Raw genomic sequence first — 15904 nt, 5'->3', positions numbered from 1 at the left:
TTCCCAGCTGGACAGTTGGTTGGACATTTTCTTCAGAGAGAATCACATGTCTTACACAGTAAACAAAATCTCTGCTGATTTGATGTTGTTTCAATCTGAAGCATGGAGTGCTTCTAACAAACACAAAAGAAACCAAGGAAACCGTGTGCTAACAAATGAGACTAACCAGTATCATCCTGGATTAGATTAAATGAATGTGATGCCTGCCTCACATGGGTCAATCGCTATTACTTAATCAGTACCTAGAACATAGACCATTCCAGCACAGTACAGGCCCTTCAGCCCTCGTTGTTGCACTGACCTGAGAAACCAATCTGAAGCCCATCTAACCCACACGAAATACTCCAACTGCTCTTTGTTCATTCCCTCCGTTGGGCTCCAAACCAGTAAATGTCTCATCAGGAATGCAGGTGTGTCTTTATCCTCGATTGCTTCTCATTATTGAAGGCACATATTCCAAGAAAGAGAAAATTGCTAACTGTTATTCAGGATGGAACACCTGTGACACAGTGGCAGTGTCCCTGCATCTGGATTCAGGACCCACTTATTCCAGAGTAGTCAGAAACATGTTTAAATGATTGATTAAGATAATTATGTCTCATGTTGGTCATCGGTGCATATTTTACATAAGGAGAGAAAACATTGAATTGCTAACAATATTGTCCTTGTGTTGCCATCATAGGAATGTTGGATTTGTCAATAACTCCTTTTTCCAAATCATTGTCTGCTTGTACCTTGGTGTCTCAGAAATTGAAGGTGCCAGTATACTGTCTGCATACATCCAGCTATATCTGCGCCACTGTGTCACTCCTTACACTTTATGTTTTATTACACCTGAAACTTATTTTCACACCTTCCAGGATACATCAAGCAAAATAAATCAATTGGAGTAATTCCCTGCTCTGCTCTTTGCCAAGTGCTTTGTTCACAGGGCCCTGATCTTAGAAAATCGAGACAATCTTTCAATTTCTATCGCTGTTAGATCAAAAAAAGTCTCAAGATTTCTGTCCAATATGAGTATCTGCAGCCCATCAATGAGTATCTGCAGGTATTGCCATCACAACAGACCTTTCTGAACTTACACATTTTGTCTGTATTCAGAAATTCCCAATGTTGCACTAAAGTCTCACTGTAATGTGAGTTGCCTTTTGCATTTTGTTAAGCTGTTAAAGGTTATGTTCTATCATATAAACACTACATCTGAGAATCGAGCTGCTCAACTAGAAAAAGTAGTCATGAATATTCTTATTAGTTTTGTTAATTGTTGGAATGTGAGCATCATAAGCGAAGCCAATATTTATTGCCCATTCCTAATTGCCCCATGGGAAAGTAACTGGTGACCCACTTTCTAAACTGCTGCAATCCAAATGGTTAGATACACCCACAGTGACCCAGCCATGAAGGAAGCTGTATTATAGTTCCAGGTCAGGATGGCATGTGATTGAAGGGAATCTCCGAGGTAAAGGCATTCCCATGAACCTGCTGCCCTTGTTCTTCTGGGTGGTAGTTCTCAATGTTTAGAAGTTACTGTTGAAGAAATGTTGTGAGCTACTGCATCCTGTAGATGGTACACACTGCAGCCATTGTGCACCAGGAGTGGATTAAGAGAGGGGATTAATGAGCAACTTGTTTATAAAAAAGGCCACTCAGCCCCTCAAACCTACCCTACTATTCAATCCTCTAACTCAATGGTGTATTCCCGCTTTCTCCCCATACCCCTTGAGGCCTTTAAAATCTATAATGGTGTCTGTCTCTTTTTTGAATATACTCAGTGGTCTCTGCAGCCTTCTGTTGTAGAGGAATCCACAGTTTCACTACCCTTTCAACCCAGAAAAGTTTCCTCATCTCAGTCCCAAATGGTCTACTCCGTATGCTAAGTTTACAACCTCTGGCTCTAGACTCCCCAACTAGGGAAAACATCTTCCCTGTTTTTAATCTGTACAGCCCTATTAGAATTTTATTCATTTAATCAGATTCCCTGCCATCCTTCTAAACTCTAGTGTATACGGACCCAGTCAAATCAAATTCTCTTCATAGGACAGTCCTGCCATCCCGAGTATTAGCCCAGTGAAGTTCTATTGCACATTCTCCTGGTAATTCTCAGATTGAGAGACTGACACTGCATGCATTACCTCAGGTATGGATTCACCAAGGCCCTTATAACTGCATTAACATTAAACAAGGTGCAATGGGATATTGGTGAGTAAAGCCTTTTTGACTGCACCAATATGTCCTGTCAATAATTGTGGAATTTCCTATGGATTTCTTGAGGGACCAGATGGGCCTGACCTTAATTCTGTGCAAATGGATGTGATTTCAACAAATTAAAATCATGGCCATGGTTTCTGAATAGACAGAGCTGTTGCTTTGCCCAGCACTGAGCTTCGACAATGCTGTTTCAAACCAGGTGGTCCATTAGACTAATGGGATAGATTGTCATAACCTGAGCATTACTGACCAGAGAACAGCCCATATCAGAAATAGTATCCAGTGTGATTCTACTACAGAATACTGTGGATAACACTGCATTAGAATTGAACAGCATAAAAGGAAGCTGTGGAATCCTTGCTGTCAATTTTTTCCATTCTGTGCTTTGTCCTGGAAATGCTTAATACACATGATGTAACTGTATCCTTTGTAAAGTATTTGAGGATAAAGTTTTCTGGTGGATAATCTCCTAATTCTGTTCATTACATCATCCCACAAATTTAGGAGCCACCAAAGACATGGGAAAAATGTTGGGTGGTGATGAAGAGAAGGATCCAGATGCTGAGAAAAAGGAAGAAGAAAGATTAGAAGCTATTCGACAAGCAGAGGAAGAACGTGCAGGAAAATACGCAAAAATGGAGGCTGAACGGGAAGTAATGCGACAAGGAATCCGTGACAAGGTGAGAAATTGATTTCCTGGTTGAAAAAATATCAATGACCACTCACATAATCACGTGAAACAGTTTGATTATTTAATTTAGTGATGTAGAGGTGGTAGGTTGCTGGTAATTGTTGAATTTATATTCAGGCACCCTTTCAAATTATGGCTGTTTTAGTGTAGCAGCATTGGACCTACCTTTGTACCACCATGTCCCGTCTGCTCTAGAAGTTTGTCATAACATATCTGGTTACAATGTCTGTAGAAATACATTAGTAGTGTCATGATATGGGTTAGGTAGCTGGAGGTGTGATAATCAAGACTCCTCTTTCTTTACAGTCTCAGACTCTCAAGATAGAGATATTTTTTAAAATTCATTCATCAATTGCCTGTGACATGTAACAATTCAGAGAAATTGACACTCTGCAAGTTTATTCATTTTGTTTTGCTTTGCATGTAACTTTCTGTCCTTTCACCTTGCTGTTGATTTACTCAATATACCAACTGTTGTGGTGCTGTTGAATATATAAAAGTGTTTGCTTGTGGATGTGGTGTCAATCAAGTGGCTGCTTTCTCCTGGATGTCAAGTCCTTGAGTGTTGTTGCAACTGCACATATCAAAGCAATTGGTGATTATTCTATCACACTCCTGACTTGTGCCTTGCAGATGCCTCATGACAGGCTAACATTGGATAATGCCCAAGTCTTGTTGCAGTTGAACATGGATTGCTTCAGTATCTGAGGAGTTGCAAATGTTGCTGAACATTGCACAATCATTGGTGAACGTACTCATTTCTGACCTTATGATGGAAGGTCATTGAAACAGCTGAAGATGGTTGGGTTTAGAACACTACCCTGAGGAACTCGTGCAGAAAAGTCTGGAACTGAGATTACTGACCTCATACAACCGCAACAATCCTTCTTTGTGACAGGTATGCCTCCAACCAGCAGAGAATTTTCCCCTAGTTTCTTGGTGCCACATCCATCAAATGTGACCTTGATGTCATGGGCTATCAGCTCTTTTGTTTATGTTTGACCCAAGGCTGCTTTGAGGTCAGGATTTGCGTGGCCCTGGGGGATCCCAAACTGGGCATCACTGAGCAGGTGCTGCTTGATAATACTGCTGATGACACCTTCCATCACTTTACTGATGATTGACAGTAGTAATTAGTTGATTAGATTACTTACAGTGTGGAAACAGGCCCTTCGGCCCAACAAATCCACACTGACCCTCCGAAGAGCAACCCACCCAGACCCATTCCCCTACATTTACCTCTTCACCTAACACTATGGGCAATTTAGCATGGCCAATTCATCTAACCTGCACATTTTTTGACTGTGAGAGGAAACCAGAGCAAACCCGCTCAGACGCGGGGAGAATGTGCAAACTCCACACAGACAGTTGTCTGAGGCGGGAATTGAACCCAGGTCTCTGGCACTGTGAGGCAGCAGTGCTAACCACTGTGCCACCATGCCACACATTGGATTTGTCCTGCTTTTTGTGTACAGGACATTCCTGGGCAATTTTCCACATTGTCGGGTAGATGCCAGTATTGGACCTGTACTGGAGCAGCTTGGCCAGGGGAGCGCAAGTTCTGGAGCACAAGTCTTCTGTACTACTACCAGAATATTTCTACTGCACTTTGATGTTTAGATGGTTGTGTAATTTTCTTGAAAATACATTCCTCTATATTCTTCCCATTTGCTGGACTTCTATAAACATCGTTGACGTTCCTGCTCCTTTGATGCTGTCTGACTTGCTATGCTTCTCCAGCTTCACTTCTATTGACTCTATATACACCATGTTTGTCACACAGTGAGGACTATCATTACACACTTCAAATACTTTAGTTAAAGCCAAATCAATTCTGTCCTTGAACCTTCTAAAACATCTTCTTTCTCATTTACCAAAAAGCCCTCCTACTTTATTTCCTTTGCTATCTTTTATGGACACCTTGTAACCAGGAATATACTCAGGTCTGCTCTTCCTTAAACCTGGTCTCCATTATTGCCACATCATTATAATCCTACAAGGCAACTTGTGCTTGTAACACCCCCATGTTATTAATTATACTGTGTGTATTAACATTTGTACATACAATGTAACTGATTTAGAATTCATTACCTTCTCCCCTTACTTTGATTCTGCCTTTTAACTTACTATTCTCTATTTTCTGCCTCTCTCTGCATATTGTCATTGTGGGATTACTTTCCAAGATTTTCTCCCAGTTCTTACATTCCTGCTGACTTACTCCCCAACAGCTCAAGCAAAATCCTCTCTGAGGAACTCCAGTGCAGTTCTGTTGAGATGTAATTTATGCGGTGTGTACAGGTGCCATAGAAACACAGATACTAGGAGCAGGAGAAGGCCATTCAACCCTTGAGCCTGATCTTCCACTCAGTACGATCATCCATGTCAGTACTCTGTTTCTGCTTTCTCTCCGTACCCTTTGATCTTTATATAAGCCTTTTCTTAGTCCAATGTTTTGGCCTCAATCATTTTTCTTTGGCAGAAAACCCCACAGACATATCACTTTCTGGGTGAAGAAATTCCTCCGCATTACAGTTCTAAATCCTGAATTGTTTTAGTCTGTGACATCTCCCCCTGAGTCAGTCCAAGTTTCACAGGAATTTAAAGCCCTTCTTCCTGCATCATCTTCCTTCCGATTTCTGTGCTCATTTGCATATAGTACTGAGATAATCCAGAGATAACTATTTCAGAACTGCTGGTTGGTGTATTTCTACCTAGCTCCCTAAACTTCCATCACAGGACATACAACAGCCTTTGATTCCTTTGATTAGCTCCCTCTTCCCGCTCTGGGCCACAATGCCATCACTGCTGCTGAAGCTGCCTCCTGCCCAATGTCCTCCTGCTGCCTCTGGAACATGCCCAGGCAGGACCCTCTCACACCACAGGAGACTGTCATACTAGCAGAGAGACAGCCACGCTAGCAGAGACACTGCCACGCTAGCAGAGAGACTGTCATGCTAGCAGAGAGACTGCCACGCCAGCAGAGAGACAGCCACGCTAGCAGAGAGACTGTCATGCCAGCAGAGAGACTGCCACGCTAGCAGAGAGACTGTCATGCCAGCAGAGAGACTGTCATGCCAGCAGAGAGACTGTCATGGTAGCAGAGAGACTGTCATGCTAGCAGAGAGACTGCCACGCCAGCAGAGAGACTGTCATGCCAGCAGAGAGTCTGTCATGCCAGCAGAGAGACTGCCACGCTAGCAGAGAGACTGCCACGCTAGCAGAGAGACTGCCAGGCTAGCAGAGAGTCTGTCATGCCAGCAGAGAGACTGTCATGGTAGCAGAGAGACTGTCATGCTAGCAGAGAGACTGCCACGCCAGCAGAGAGACTGTCATGCCAGCAGAGAGTCTGTCATGCCAGCAGAGAGACTGCCACGCTAGCAGAGAGACTGCCACGCTAGCAGAGAGACTGCCAGGCTAGCAGAGAGACTGCCACGCTAGCAGAGAGACTGCCACGCCAGCAGAGAGACTGTCATGCCAGCAGAGAGACTGCCAGGCTAGCAGAGAGACTGCCACGCTAGCAGAGAGACTGCCAGGCTAGCAGAGAGACTGCCACGCTAGCAGAGAGACTGCCACGCCAGCAGATGGACTGTCATGCCAGCAGAGAGACTGCCACGCTAGCAGAGAGACTGCCACGCTAGCAGAGAGACTGTCATGCCAGCAGAGAGACTGCCAGGCTAGCAGAGAGACTGTCATGCCAGCTGAGAGACTGTCATGCCAGCAGAGAGACTGTCATGCCAGCAGAGAGACTGTCATGCTAGCAGAGAGACTGCCACGCCAGCAGAGAGACTGTCATGCCAGCAGAGAGACTGCCAGGCTAGCAGAGAGACTGTCATGCCAGCTGAGAGACTGTCATGCTAGCAGAGAGACTGCCACGCCAGCAGAGAGACTGTCATGCCAGCAGAGAGACTGTCATGCCAGCAGAGAGACTGTCATGCCAGCAGAGAGACTGTCATGCCAGCAGAGAGACTGTCATGCCAGCAGATGGACTGTCATGCCAGCAGAGAGACTGCCACGCTTGCAGAGAGATTGCCACGCTAGCAGAGAGACTGCCACGCTAGCAGAGAGACTGCCGCGCCAGCAGATGGACTGTCATGCCAGCAGAGAGACTGTCATGCTAGCAGAGAGACTGCCACGCTAGCAGAGAGACTGCCACGCCAGCAGAGAGACTGTCATGCCAGCAGAGAGACTGTCATGCCAGCAGAGAGACTGTCATGCTAGCAGAGAGACTGCCACGCTAGCAGAGAGACTGTCATGCCAGCAGATGGACTGTCATGCCAGCAGAGAGACTGCCACGCTAGCAGAGAGACTGTCATGCCAGCAGAGAGACTGTCATGCTAGCAGAGAGACTGTCATGCTAGCAGAGAGACTGCCACGCTTGCAGAGAGACTGTCATGCCAGCAGAGAGACAGTCATGCCAGCAGATGGACTGTCATGCCAGCAGAGAGACTGCCATGCCAGCAGATGGACTGTCATGCTAGCAGAGAGACTGTCATGCCAGCAGAGAGACTGTCATGCTAGCAGAGAGACTGCCACGCTTGCAGAGAGACTGTCATGCCAGCAGAGAGACAGTCATGCCAGCAGATGGACTGTCATGCCAGCAGAGAGACTGCCACGCTAGCAGAGAGACTGCCACGCTTGCAGAGAGATTGCCACGCCAGCAGATGGACTGTCATGCCAGCAGATGGACTGTCATGCCAGCAGAGAGACTGCCACGCTTGCAGAGAGATTGCCACGCCAGCAGAGAGACTGTCATGCCAGCAGATGGACTGTCATGCCAGCAGAGAGACTGCCACGCTTGCAGAGAGATTGCCACGCTAGCAGAGAGACTGCCGCGCCAGCAGAGAGACTGTCATGCCAGCAGAGAGACAGTCATGCCAGCAGATGGACTGTCATGCCAGCAGAGAGACTGTCATGCTAGCAGAGAGACTGTCATGCCAGCAGATGGACTGTCATGCCAGCAGAGAGACTGCCGCGCCAGCAGAGAGACTGTCATGCTAGCAGAGAGACTGTCATGCCAGCAGATGGACTGTCATGCCAGCAGAGAGACTGCCGCACCAGCAGAGAGACTGTCATGCCAGCAGAGAGACAGTCATGCCAGCAGATGGACTGTCATGCCAGCAGAGAGACTGTCATGCTAGCAGAGAGACTGTCATGCCAGCAGATGGACTGTCATGCCAGCAGAGAGACTGCCGCGCCAGCAGAGAGACTGTCATGCTAGCAGAGAGACTGTCATGCCAGCAGATGGACTGTCATGCCAGCAGAGAGACTGCCATGCCAGCAGAGAGACAGTCATGCCAGCAGAGAGACTGTCATGCTAGCAGAGAGATTGCCACGCTAGCAGAGAGATTGCCACGCTAGCAGAGAGACTGTCATGCCAGCAGAGAGACAGTCATGCTAGCAGAGAGACTGCCATGCCAGCAGAGAGACAGTCATGCCAGCAGATGGACTGTCATGCTAGCAGAGAGACTGTCATGCTAGCAGAGAGACTGTCATGCCAGCAGAGAGACAGTCATGCCAGCAGATGGACTGTCATGCCAGCAGAGAGACTGCCACGCTTGCAGAGAGATTGCCACGCTAGCAGAGAGACTGCCGCGCCAGCAGAGAGACTGTCATGCCAGCAGAGAGACAGTCATGCTAGCAGAGAGACTGCCACGCTAGCAGAGAGACAGCCACGCCAGCAGAGAGACAGCCACGCTTGCAGAGAGATTGCCATGCCAGCAGAGAGACTGCCACGCCAGCAGAGAGACAGCCACGCTTGCAGAGAGATTGCCACGCTAGCAGAGGGACTGGCATGCCAGCAGAGAGACTGCCACGCTAGCAGAGAGACAGCCACGCTAGCAGAGAGACTGTCATGCCAGCAGAGAGACTGCCACGCTAGCAGAGAGACAGCCACGCTAGCAGAGAGACTGTCATGCCAGCAGAGAGACTGCCACGCCAGCAGAGAGACAGCCACGCTTGCAGAGAGATTGCCACGCTAGCAGAGGGACTGGCATGCCAGCAGAGAGACTGCCACGCTAGCAGAGAGACTGCCACGCTAGCAGAGAGACAGCCACGCTAGCAGAGAGACTGTCATGCCAGCAGAGAGACAGCCACGCTAGCAGAGAGACAGCCACGCTAGCAGAGAGACTGCCACGCTAGCAGAGAGACAGCCACGCTAGCAGAGAGACAGTCATGCCAGCAGAGAGACAGTCATGCCAGCAGAGAGACAGTCATGCTAGCAGAGAGGCTGTCATGCCAGCAGAGAGACTGCCACGCTAGCAGAGAGACTGCCACGCTAGCAGAGAGACAGCCACGCTAGCAGAGAGACTGTCATGCCAGCAGAGAGACAGCCACGCTAGCAGAGAGACAGCCACGCTAGCAGAGAGACTGCCACGCTAGCAGAGAGACAGCCACGCTAGCAGAGAGACAGTCATGCCAGCAGAGAGACAGTCATGCCAGCAGAGAGACAGCCACGCTAGCAGAGAGACTGTCATGCCAGCAGAGAGACAGTCATGCTAGCAGAGAGGCTGTCATGCCAGCAGAGAGACTGCCACGCTAGCAGAGAGACAGCCACGCCAGCAGAGAGACAGCCACGCTTGCAGAGAGACTGTCATGCCAGCAGAGAGACTGCCACGCCAGCAGAGAGACAGCCACGCTTGCAGAGAGATTGCCACGCTAGCAGAGGGACTGGCATGCCAGCAGAGAGACTGCCACGCTAGCAGAGAGACAGCCACGCTAGCAGAGAGACTGTCATGCCAGCAGAGAGACTGCCACGCTAGCAGAGAGACAGTCATGCTAGCAGAGGGACTGTCATGCTAGCAGAGAGACAGCCACGCTAGCAGAGAGACTGCCACGCTAGCAGAGAGACAGTCATGCTAGCAGAGAGACTGCCACGCTAGCAGAGAGACTGTCATGCCAGCTGAGAGACTGTCATGCCAGCAGAGAGACTGTCATGCCAGCAGAGAGACTGTCATGCCAGCAGAGAGACTGTCATGCCAGCAGAGAGACTGCCACGCTAGCAGAGAGACTGTCATGCCAGCAGAGGGACTGTCATGCCAGCAGAGAGACTGCCACGCTAGCAGAGAGACTGCCACGCCAGCAGAGAGACTGTCATGCCAGCAGAGAGACTGTCATGCCAGCAGAGAGACTGTCATGCTAGCAGAGGGACTGTCATGCCAGCAGAGGGACTGTCATGCCAGCAGAGAGACTGTCATGCCAGCAGAGAGACTGTCATGCCAGCAGAGAGACTGTCATGCTAGCAGAGGGACTGTCATGCCAGCAGAGAGACTGCCACGCTAGCAGAGAGACTGTCATGCCAGCAGAGGGACTGTCATGCCAGCAGAGAGACTGCCACGCTAGCAGAGAGACTGCCACGCCAGCAGAGAGACTGTCATGCCAGCAGAGAGACTGTCATGCCAGCAGAGAGACTGTCATGCTAGCAGAGGGACTGTCATGCCAGCAGAGGGACTGTCATGCCAGCAGAGAGACTGTCATGCCAGCAGAGAGACTGTCATGCCAGCAGAGAGACTGTCATGCCAGCAGAGGGACTGTCATGCCAGCAGAGAGACTGCCACGCTAGCAGAGAGACTGTCATGCTAGCAGAGAGACTGTCATGCCAGCAGAGGGACTGTCATGCCAGCAGAGAGACTGCCACGCTAGCAGAGAGACTGCCACGCTAGCAGAGAGACTGTCATGCTAGCAGAGAGACTGCCACGCTAGCAGAGAGACTGCCACGCCAGCAGAGAGACTGCCACGCCAGCAGAGAGACTGTCATGCTAGCAGAGAGACTGCCACGCTAGCAGAGAGACTGTCATGCTAGCAGAGAGACTGCCACGCTAGCAGAGAGACTGCCACGCCAGCAGAGAGACTGCCACGCCAGCAGAGAGACTGTCATGCTAGCAGAGAGACTGCCACGCTAGCAGAGAGACTGCCACGCTAGCAGAGAGACAGCCACGCTAGCAGAGAGACTGTCATGCCAGCAGAGGGACTGTCATGCCAGCAGAGAGACTGTCATGCTAGCAGAGGGACTGTCATGCCAGCAGAGGGACTGTCATGCCAGCAGAGAGACTGCCACGCTAGCAGAGAGACTGCCACGCTAGCAGAGAGACTGTCATGCCAGCAGAGGGACTGTCATGCCAGCAGAGAGACTGCCACGCTAGCAGAGAGACTGCCACGCCAGCAGAGAGACTGTCATGCCAGCAGAGAGACTGTCATGCCAGCAGAGAGACTGCCACGCTAGCAGAGAGACTGCCACGCTAGCAGAGAGACTGCCGCGCCAGCAGAGAGACTGTCATGCCAGCAGATGGACTGTCATGCCAGCAGAGAGACTGCCACGCTAGCAGAGAGACTGCCACGCTAGCAGAGAGACTGCCGCGCCAGCAGAGAGACTGTCATGCCAGCAGAGAGACTGTCATGCTAGCAGAGAGACTGCCACGCTAGCAGAGAGACTGCCACGCTAGCAGAGAGACTGTCATGCCAGCAGAGAGACTGTCATGCTAGCAGAGAGACTGTCATGCTAGCAGAGAGATTGCCACGCTAGCAGAGAGACTGTCATGCTAGCAGAGAGACTGCCACGCTAGCAGAGAGACTGTCATGCTAGCAGAGAGACTGCCACGCTAGCAGAGAGACTGTCATGCCAGCAGAGAGACTGTCATGCCAGCAGAGAGACTGTCATGCTAGCAGAGAGACTGCCACGCTAGCAGAGAGACTGCCGCGCCAGCAGAGAGACTGTCATGCCAGCAGAGAGACTGTCATGCTAGCAGAGAGACTGTCATGCTAGCAGAGAGACTGCCACGCTAGCAGAGAGACTGTCATGCTAGCAGAGAGACTGTCATGCCAGCAGAGAGACAGTCATGCCAGCAGATGGACTGTCATGCCAGCAGATGGACTGTCATGCCAGCAGAGAGACTGCCGCGCCAGCAGAGAGACTGTCATGCCAGCAGAGAGACAGTCATGCCAGCAGATGGACTGTCATGCCAGCAGAGAGACTGTCATGCCAGCAGATGGACTGTCATGCCAGCAGAGAGACTGTCATGCCAGCAGAGAGACAGTCATGCCAGCAGATGGACTGTCATGCCAGCAGAGAGACTGTCATGCCAGCAGAGAGACTGTCATGCCAGCAGATGGACTGTCATGCCAGCAGAGAGACTGTCATGCCAGCAGAGAGACAGTCATGCCAGCAGATGGACTGTCATGCCAGCAGATGGACTGTCATGCCAGCAGAGAGACTGCCGCGCCAGCAGAGAGACTGTCATGCCAGCAGATGGACTGTCATGCCAGCAGAGAGACTGCCACGCTTGCAGAGAGATTGCCACGCTAGCAGAGAGACTGTCATGCCAGCAGAGAGACAGTCATGCTAGCAGAGAGACTGCCATGCCAGCAGAGAGACAGTCATGCCAGCAGATGGACTGTCATGCTAGCAGAGAGACTGTCATGCTAGCAGAGAGACTGTCATGCCAGCAGAGAGACAGTCATGCCAGCAGATGGACTGTCATGCCAGCAGAGAGACTGCCACGCTTGCAGAGAGATTGCCACGCTAGCAGAGAGACTGTCATGCTAGCAGAGAGACTGTCATGCCAGCAGATGGACTGTCATGCTAGCAGAGAGACTGCCACGCTTGCAGAGAGATTGCCACGCTAGCAGAGAGACTGCCGCGCCAGCAGAGAGACTGTCATGCCAGCAGAGAGACAGTCATGCCAGCAGATGGACTGTCATGCCAGCAGATGGACTGTCATGCCAGCAGAGAGACTGCCGCGCCAGCAGAGAGACTGTCATGCCAGCAGAGAGACAGTCATGCCAGCAGATGGACTGTCATGCCAGCAGAGAGACTGTCATGCCAGCAGATGGACTGTCATGCCAGCAGAGAGACTGTCATGCCAGCAGAGAGACAGTCATGCCAGCAGATGGACTGTCATGCCAGCAGAGAGACTGTCATGCCAGCAGAGAGACTGTCATGCCAGCAGATGGACTGTCATGCCAGCAGAGAGACTGCCGCGCCAGCAGAGAGACTGTCATGCCAGCAGATGGACTGTCATGCCAGCAGAGAGACTGCCACGCTTGCAGAGAGATTGCCACGCTAGCAGAGAGACTGCCGCGCCAGCAGAGAGACAGTCATGCTAGCAGAGAGACTGCCATGCCAGCAGAGAGACAGTCATGCTAGCAGAGAGACTGCCATGCCAGCAGAGAGACAGTCATGCCAGCAGATGGACTGTCATGCTAGCAGAGAGACTGTCATGCTAGCAGAGAGACTGTCATGCCAGCAGAGAGACAGTCATGCCAGCAGATGGACTGTCATGCCAGCAGAGAGACTGCCACGCTTGCAGAGAGATTGCCACGCTAGCAGAGAGACTGCCGCGCCAGCAGAGAGACTGTCATGCCAGCAGAGAGACAGTCATGCTAGCAGAGAGACTGCCACGCTAGCAGAGAGACAGCCACGCCAGCAGAGAGACAGCCACGCTTGCAGAGAGATTGCCATGCTAGCAGAGAGACTGTCATGCCAGCAGAGAGACTGCCACGCCAGCAGAGAGACAGCCACGCTTGCAGAGAGATTGCCACGCTAGCAGAGGGACTGGCATGCCAGCAGAGAGACTGCCACGCTAGCAGAGAGACTGTCATGTTAGCAGAGAGACTGCCACGCTAGCAGAGAGACAGCCACGCTAGCAGAGAGACAGCCACGCTAGCAGAGAGATTGCCACGCTAGCAGAGAGACTGCCACGCTAGCAGAGAGACAGTCATGCTAGCAGAGGGACTGTCATGCTAGCAGAGAGACTGCCACGCTAGCAGAGAGACTGTCATGCCAGCAGAGAGACAGTCATGCTAGCAGAGATGCTGGCATGCCAGCAGAGAGACTGCCACGCTAGCAGAGAGACTGCCATGCTAGCAGAGAGGCTGTCATGCCAGCAGAGAGACTGCCACGCTAGCAGAGAGACAGCCACGCTAGCAGAGAGACAGCCACGCTAGCAGAGAGACTGCCACGCTAGCAGAGATGCTGTCATGCCAGCAGAGAGACAGCCACGCTAGCAGAGAGACTGCCACGCCAGGAGAGAGATTGTCACACCAGCTGAAAGACCATGCTGTGCTGCTGAGAACCATGGACAAGAGAATGCCACGGGCCAGGCCAAGAGGACACCTCGCCAGGTCCACGATCTACATTTCTGAAACTTGTTATGATCCCAACTGACATTATTACTGGAAAAGCTAGATTGCTGACTGAAATCTGGCTTGACAGATTTTTTTTTTAATTTAACAAGGTAGTCCTTTTCTGAAATACAAGCACACAGTGCTACAGATTTAGTTTAACTGTAAAACACAAGTTTAGTAGCACAAAAGAAATGAAGGTAAAATAGAATAACCCAAACTATTTACATATACATAAATTGAAAGAATTAAAGACACATGGCAAAATACAATCCCATCCATTTCAACACCATCACATTACAATACGCAAATATCAGGCAGAATTCCCTTCTCTATCACATCTATAAGTTTGACATAACTATTTTGTTCATTTCCACAACTGACTTTACAATTCCTTAGCTTGGAGTAACCCTTTCAGGGGTCTAACCAAACATTTCTGGTCTAGAATTTGCAAACTAAAATCTTTACACCGAAGTAAGCTATTTCCTAACTTTTCTGAACTAACTCTTTTTTAAGAATCTCTTTCACACATCTAACTTCAAGCAGGAACTCTGTGAATTGAAAAGAAGTGATTTCCAAGGTATGGGTTTTTATCCCTAAACAAAAAAAAGTAAATTCCTATTCTTTTAGTTGAAAACAAATTACTAACCTTCAAAATACTGTCTGGTCCTAAAACTCTCCCAATGCAAACAAATCCCCTCTCTCTCTCGACATCAGTTTAAGAGATATGGCTCCATGAATACTGACAAGTTAATCATCAAACCCTTTCATACACACAAACCAAACCCACATGCCACTAGCTCAAAATAAAACCTGTAAAGTAAATAATATTAAAATCACATATCTTCCATTACAACCTCATATGGCTCAGTTTCAAATTTTGTTTGATAATAACAACATTAATTTATATAGCACTTTTAATATAAAACATCTCAAGGTGCTTCACAGGCATATTACTAAACAAATTTGGCAATAAATTACACAAACTGATATTAGAGTGTATAAACAAAAGCATGGTTAAAGAATTAGATTTTAAGGAATGCCTTAAAGGAGAGGTAAGTGACGTCAAGAATGACTGATGTGAAATGGTAACAGTGAAGGAGAACGAAAGATAAATGCAGCTGACAGGTTTCACTGAGTTGAAACGTGATGCTGATTTCACGAGCTGCCTGGTGAAAAAAATGAACATTGATCTTAAGTAAAATAAAAGAAATTAAATTGTTAATTCTATTGTATATTATACAGAACTTTCTCTCGCTACCCATCAGCTTTCTCTTATTATACCTTCCACCTCTGTAAAGCCACCCTTAGATAACATTCACATTTCCAGAAGTGGTGCTAAGTTGTTGATAATGACCCATTCAAGTCCTGGAGAACATTCAATAAATGGCTGATTATCAAATGACAATAGCTCTACAGAGACAGAATTCAAAGTACATTTCAGCAGCATCACATTAGGTAAGGGAGAAATGGATGTTTCTGCTTTTAATGATATCCATTAATTCTTATTCTTGACCAGGTCAATAAATATTTATTTTTGTATTTCTATGGTGTGAAATAATGTCATACTTCCCAATGGTAAAAAGAAAGTGCTCATGCATTTGAAATCTTTTCTTGTTAGATAGAACATGTGGCTGTTCAATGATTTTGTGATAGTCATAATCTCTGATCCTTGCATGTGATATAAAACAAAATTGTCACAACATTTTCAAGAGGTTTGTGTAAAATGTTCCTTCAGGATTAAAGATTCAGTTACTCCGCCCAATCAGCCCAATCTTCTTGGTGCCCAGATCATCCATGACCGGACATATGACTGAGCTGGCTGTAGGTATTTGTGAAAATCCTGGCACACAAACCTACAGTGGGCTATTCCCTGACCTGGAAGCCTCT

The 15904-nt window shown here is 48.7% G+C and overlaps 1 protein-coding gene across 2 annotated transcripts in view; it reads left to right on the top strand.

Moving 5' to 3' along the window:
• Window positions 1–15904, top strand: part of cplx1 (complexin 1) — a 382061-nt gene that overhangs the window by 243079 nt on the left and 123078 nt on the right. For both annotated transcript variants that reach the window (XM_087979842.1, XM_087979841.1), the window contains exon 3: window positions 2713–2888. In XM_087979842.1, the coding sequence (XP_087835968.1) occupies window positions 2713–2888 (176 nt within the window). The remainder of the gene's footprint in view (window positions 1–2712; window positions 2889–15904) is intronic.

The sequence above is a fragment of the Chiloscyllium plagiosum genome, unplaced genomic scaffold, assembly GCF_037043375.1.
Source record: "Chiloscyllium plagiosum isolate Xiang-an unplaced genomic scaffold, Cpla_swu_hap1 HiC_scaffold_36, whole genome shotgun sequence".
Classification (NCBI taxonomy): domain Eukaryota; kingdom Metazoa; phylum Chordata; class Chondrichthyes; order Orectolobiformes; family Hemiscylliidae; genus Chiloscyllium; species Chiloscyllium plagiosum.
The sequence above is the reverse complement of the archived record's forward strand: the minus strand, read 5'-3'. Positions and strand labels throughout refer to the sequence as shown.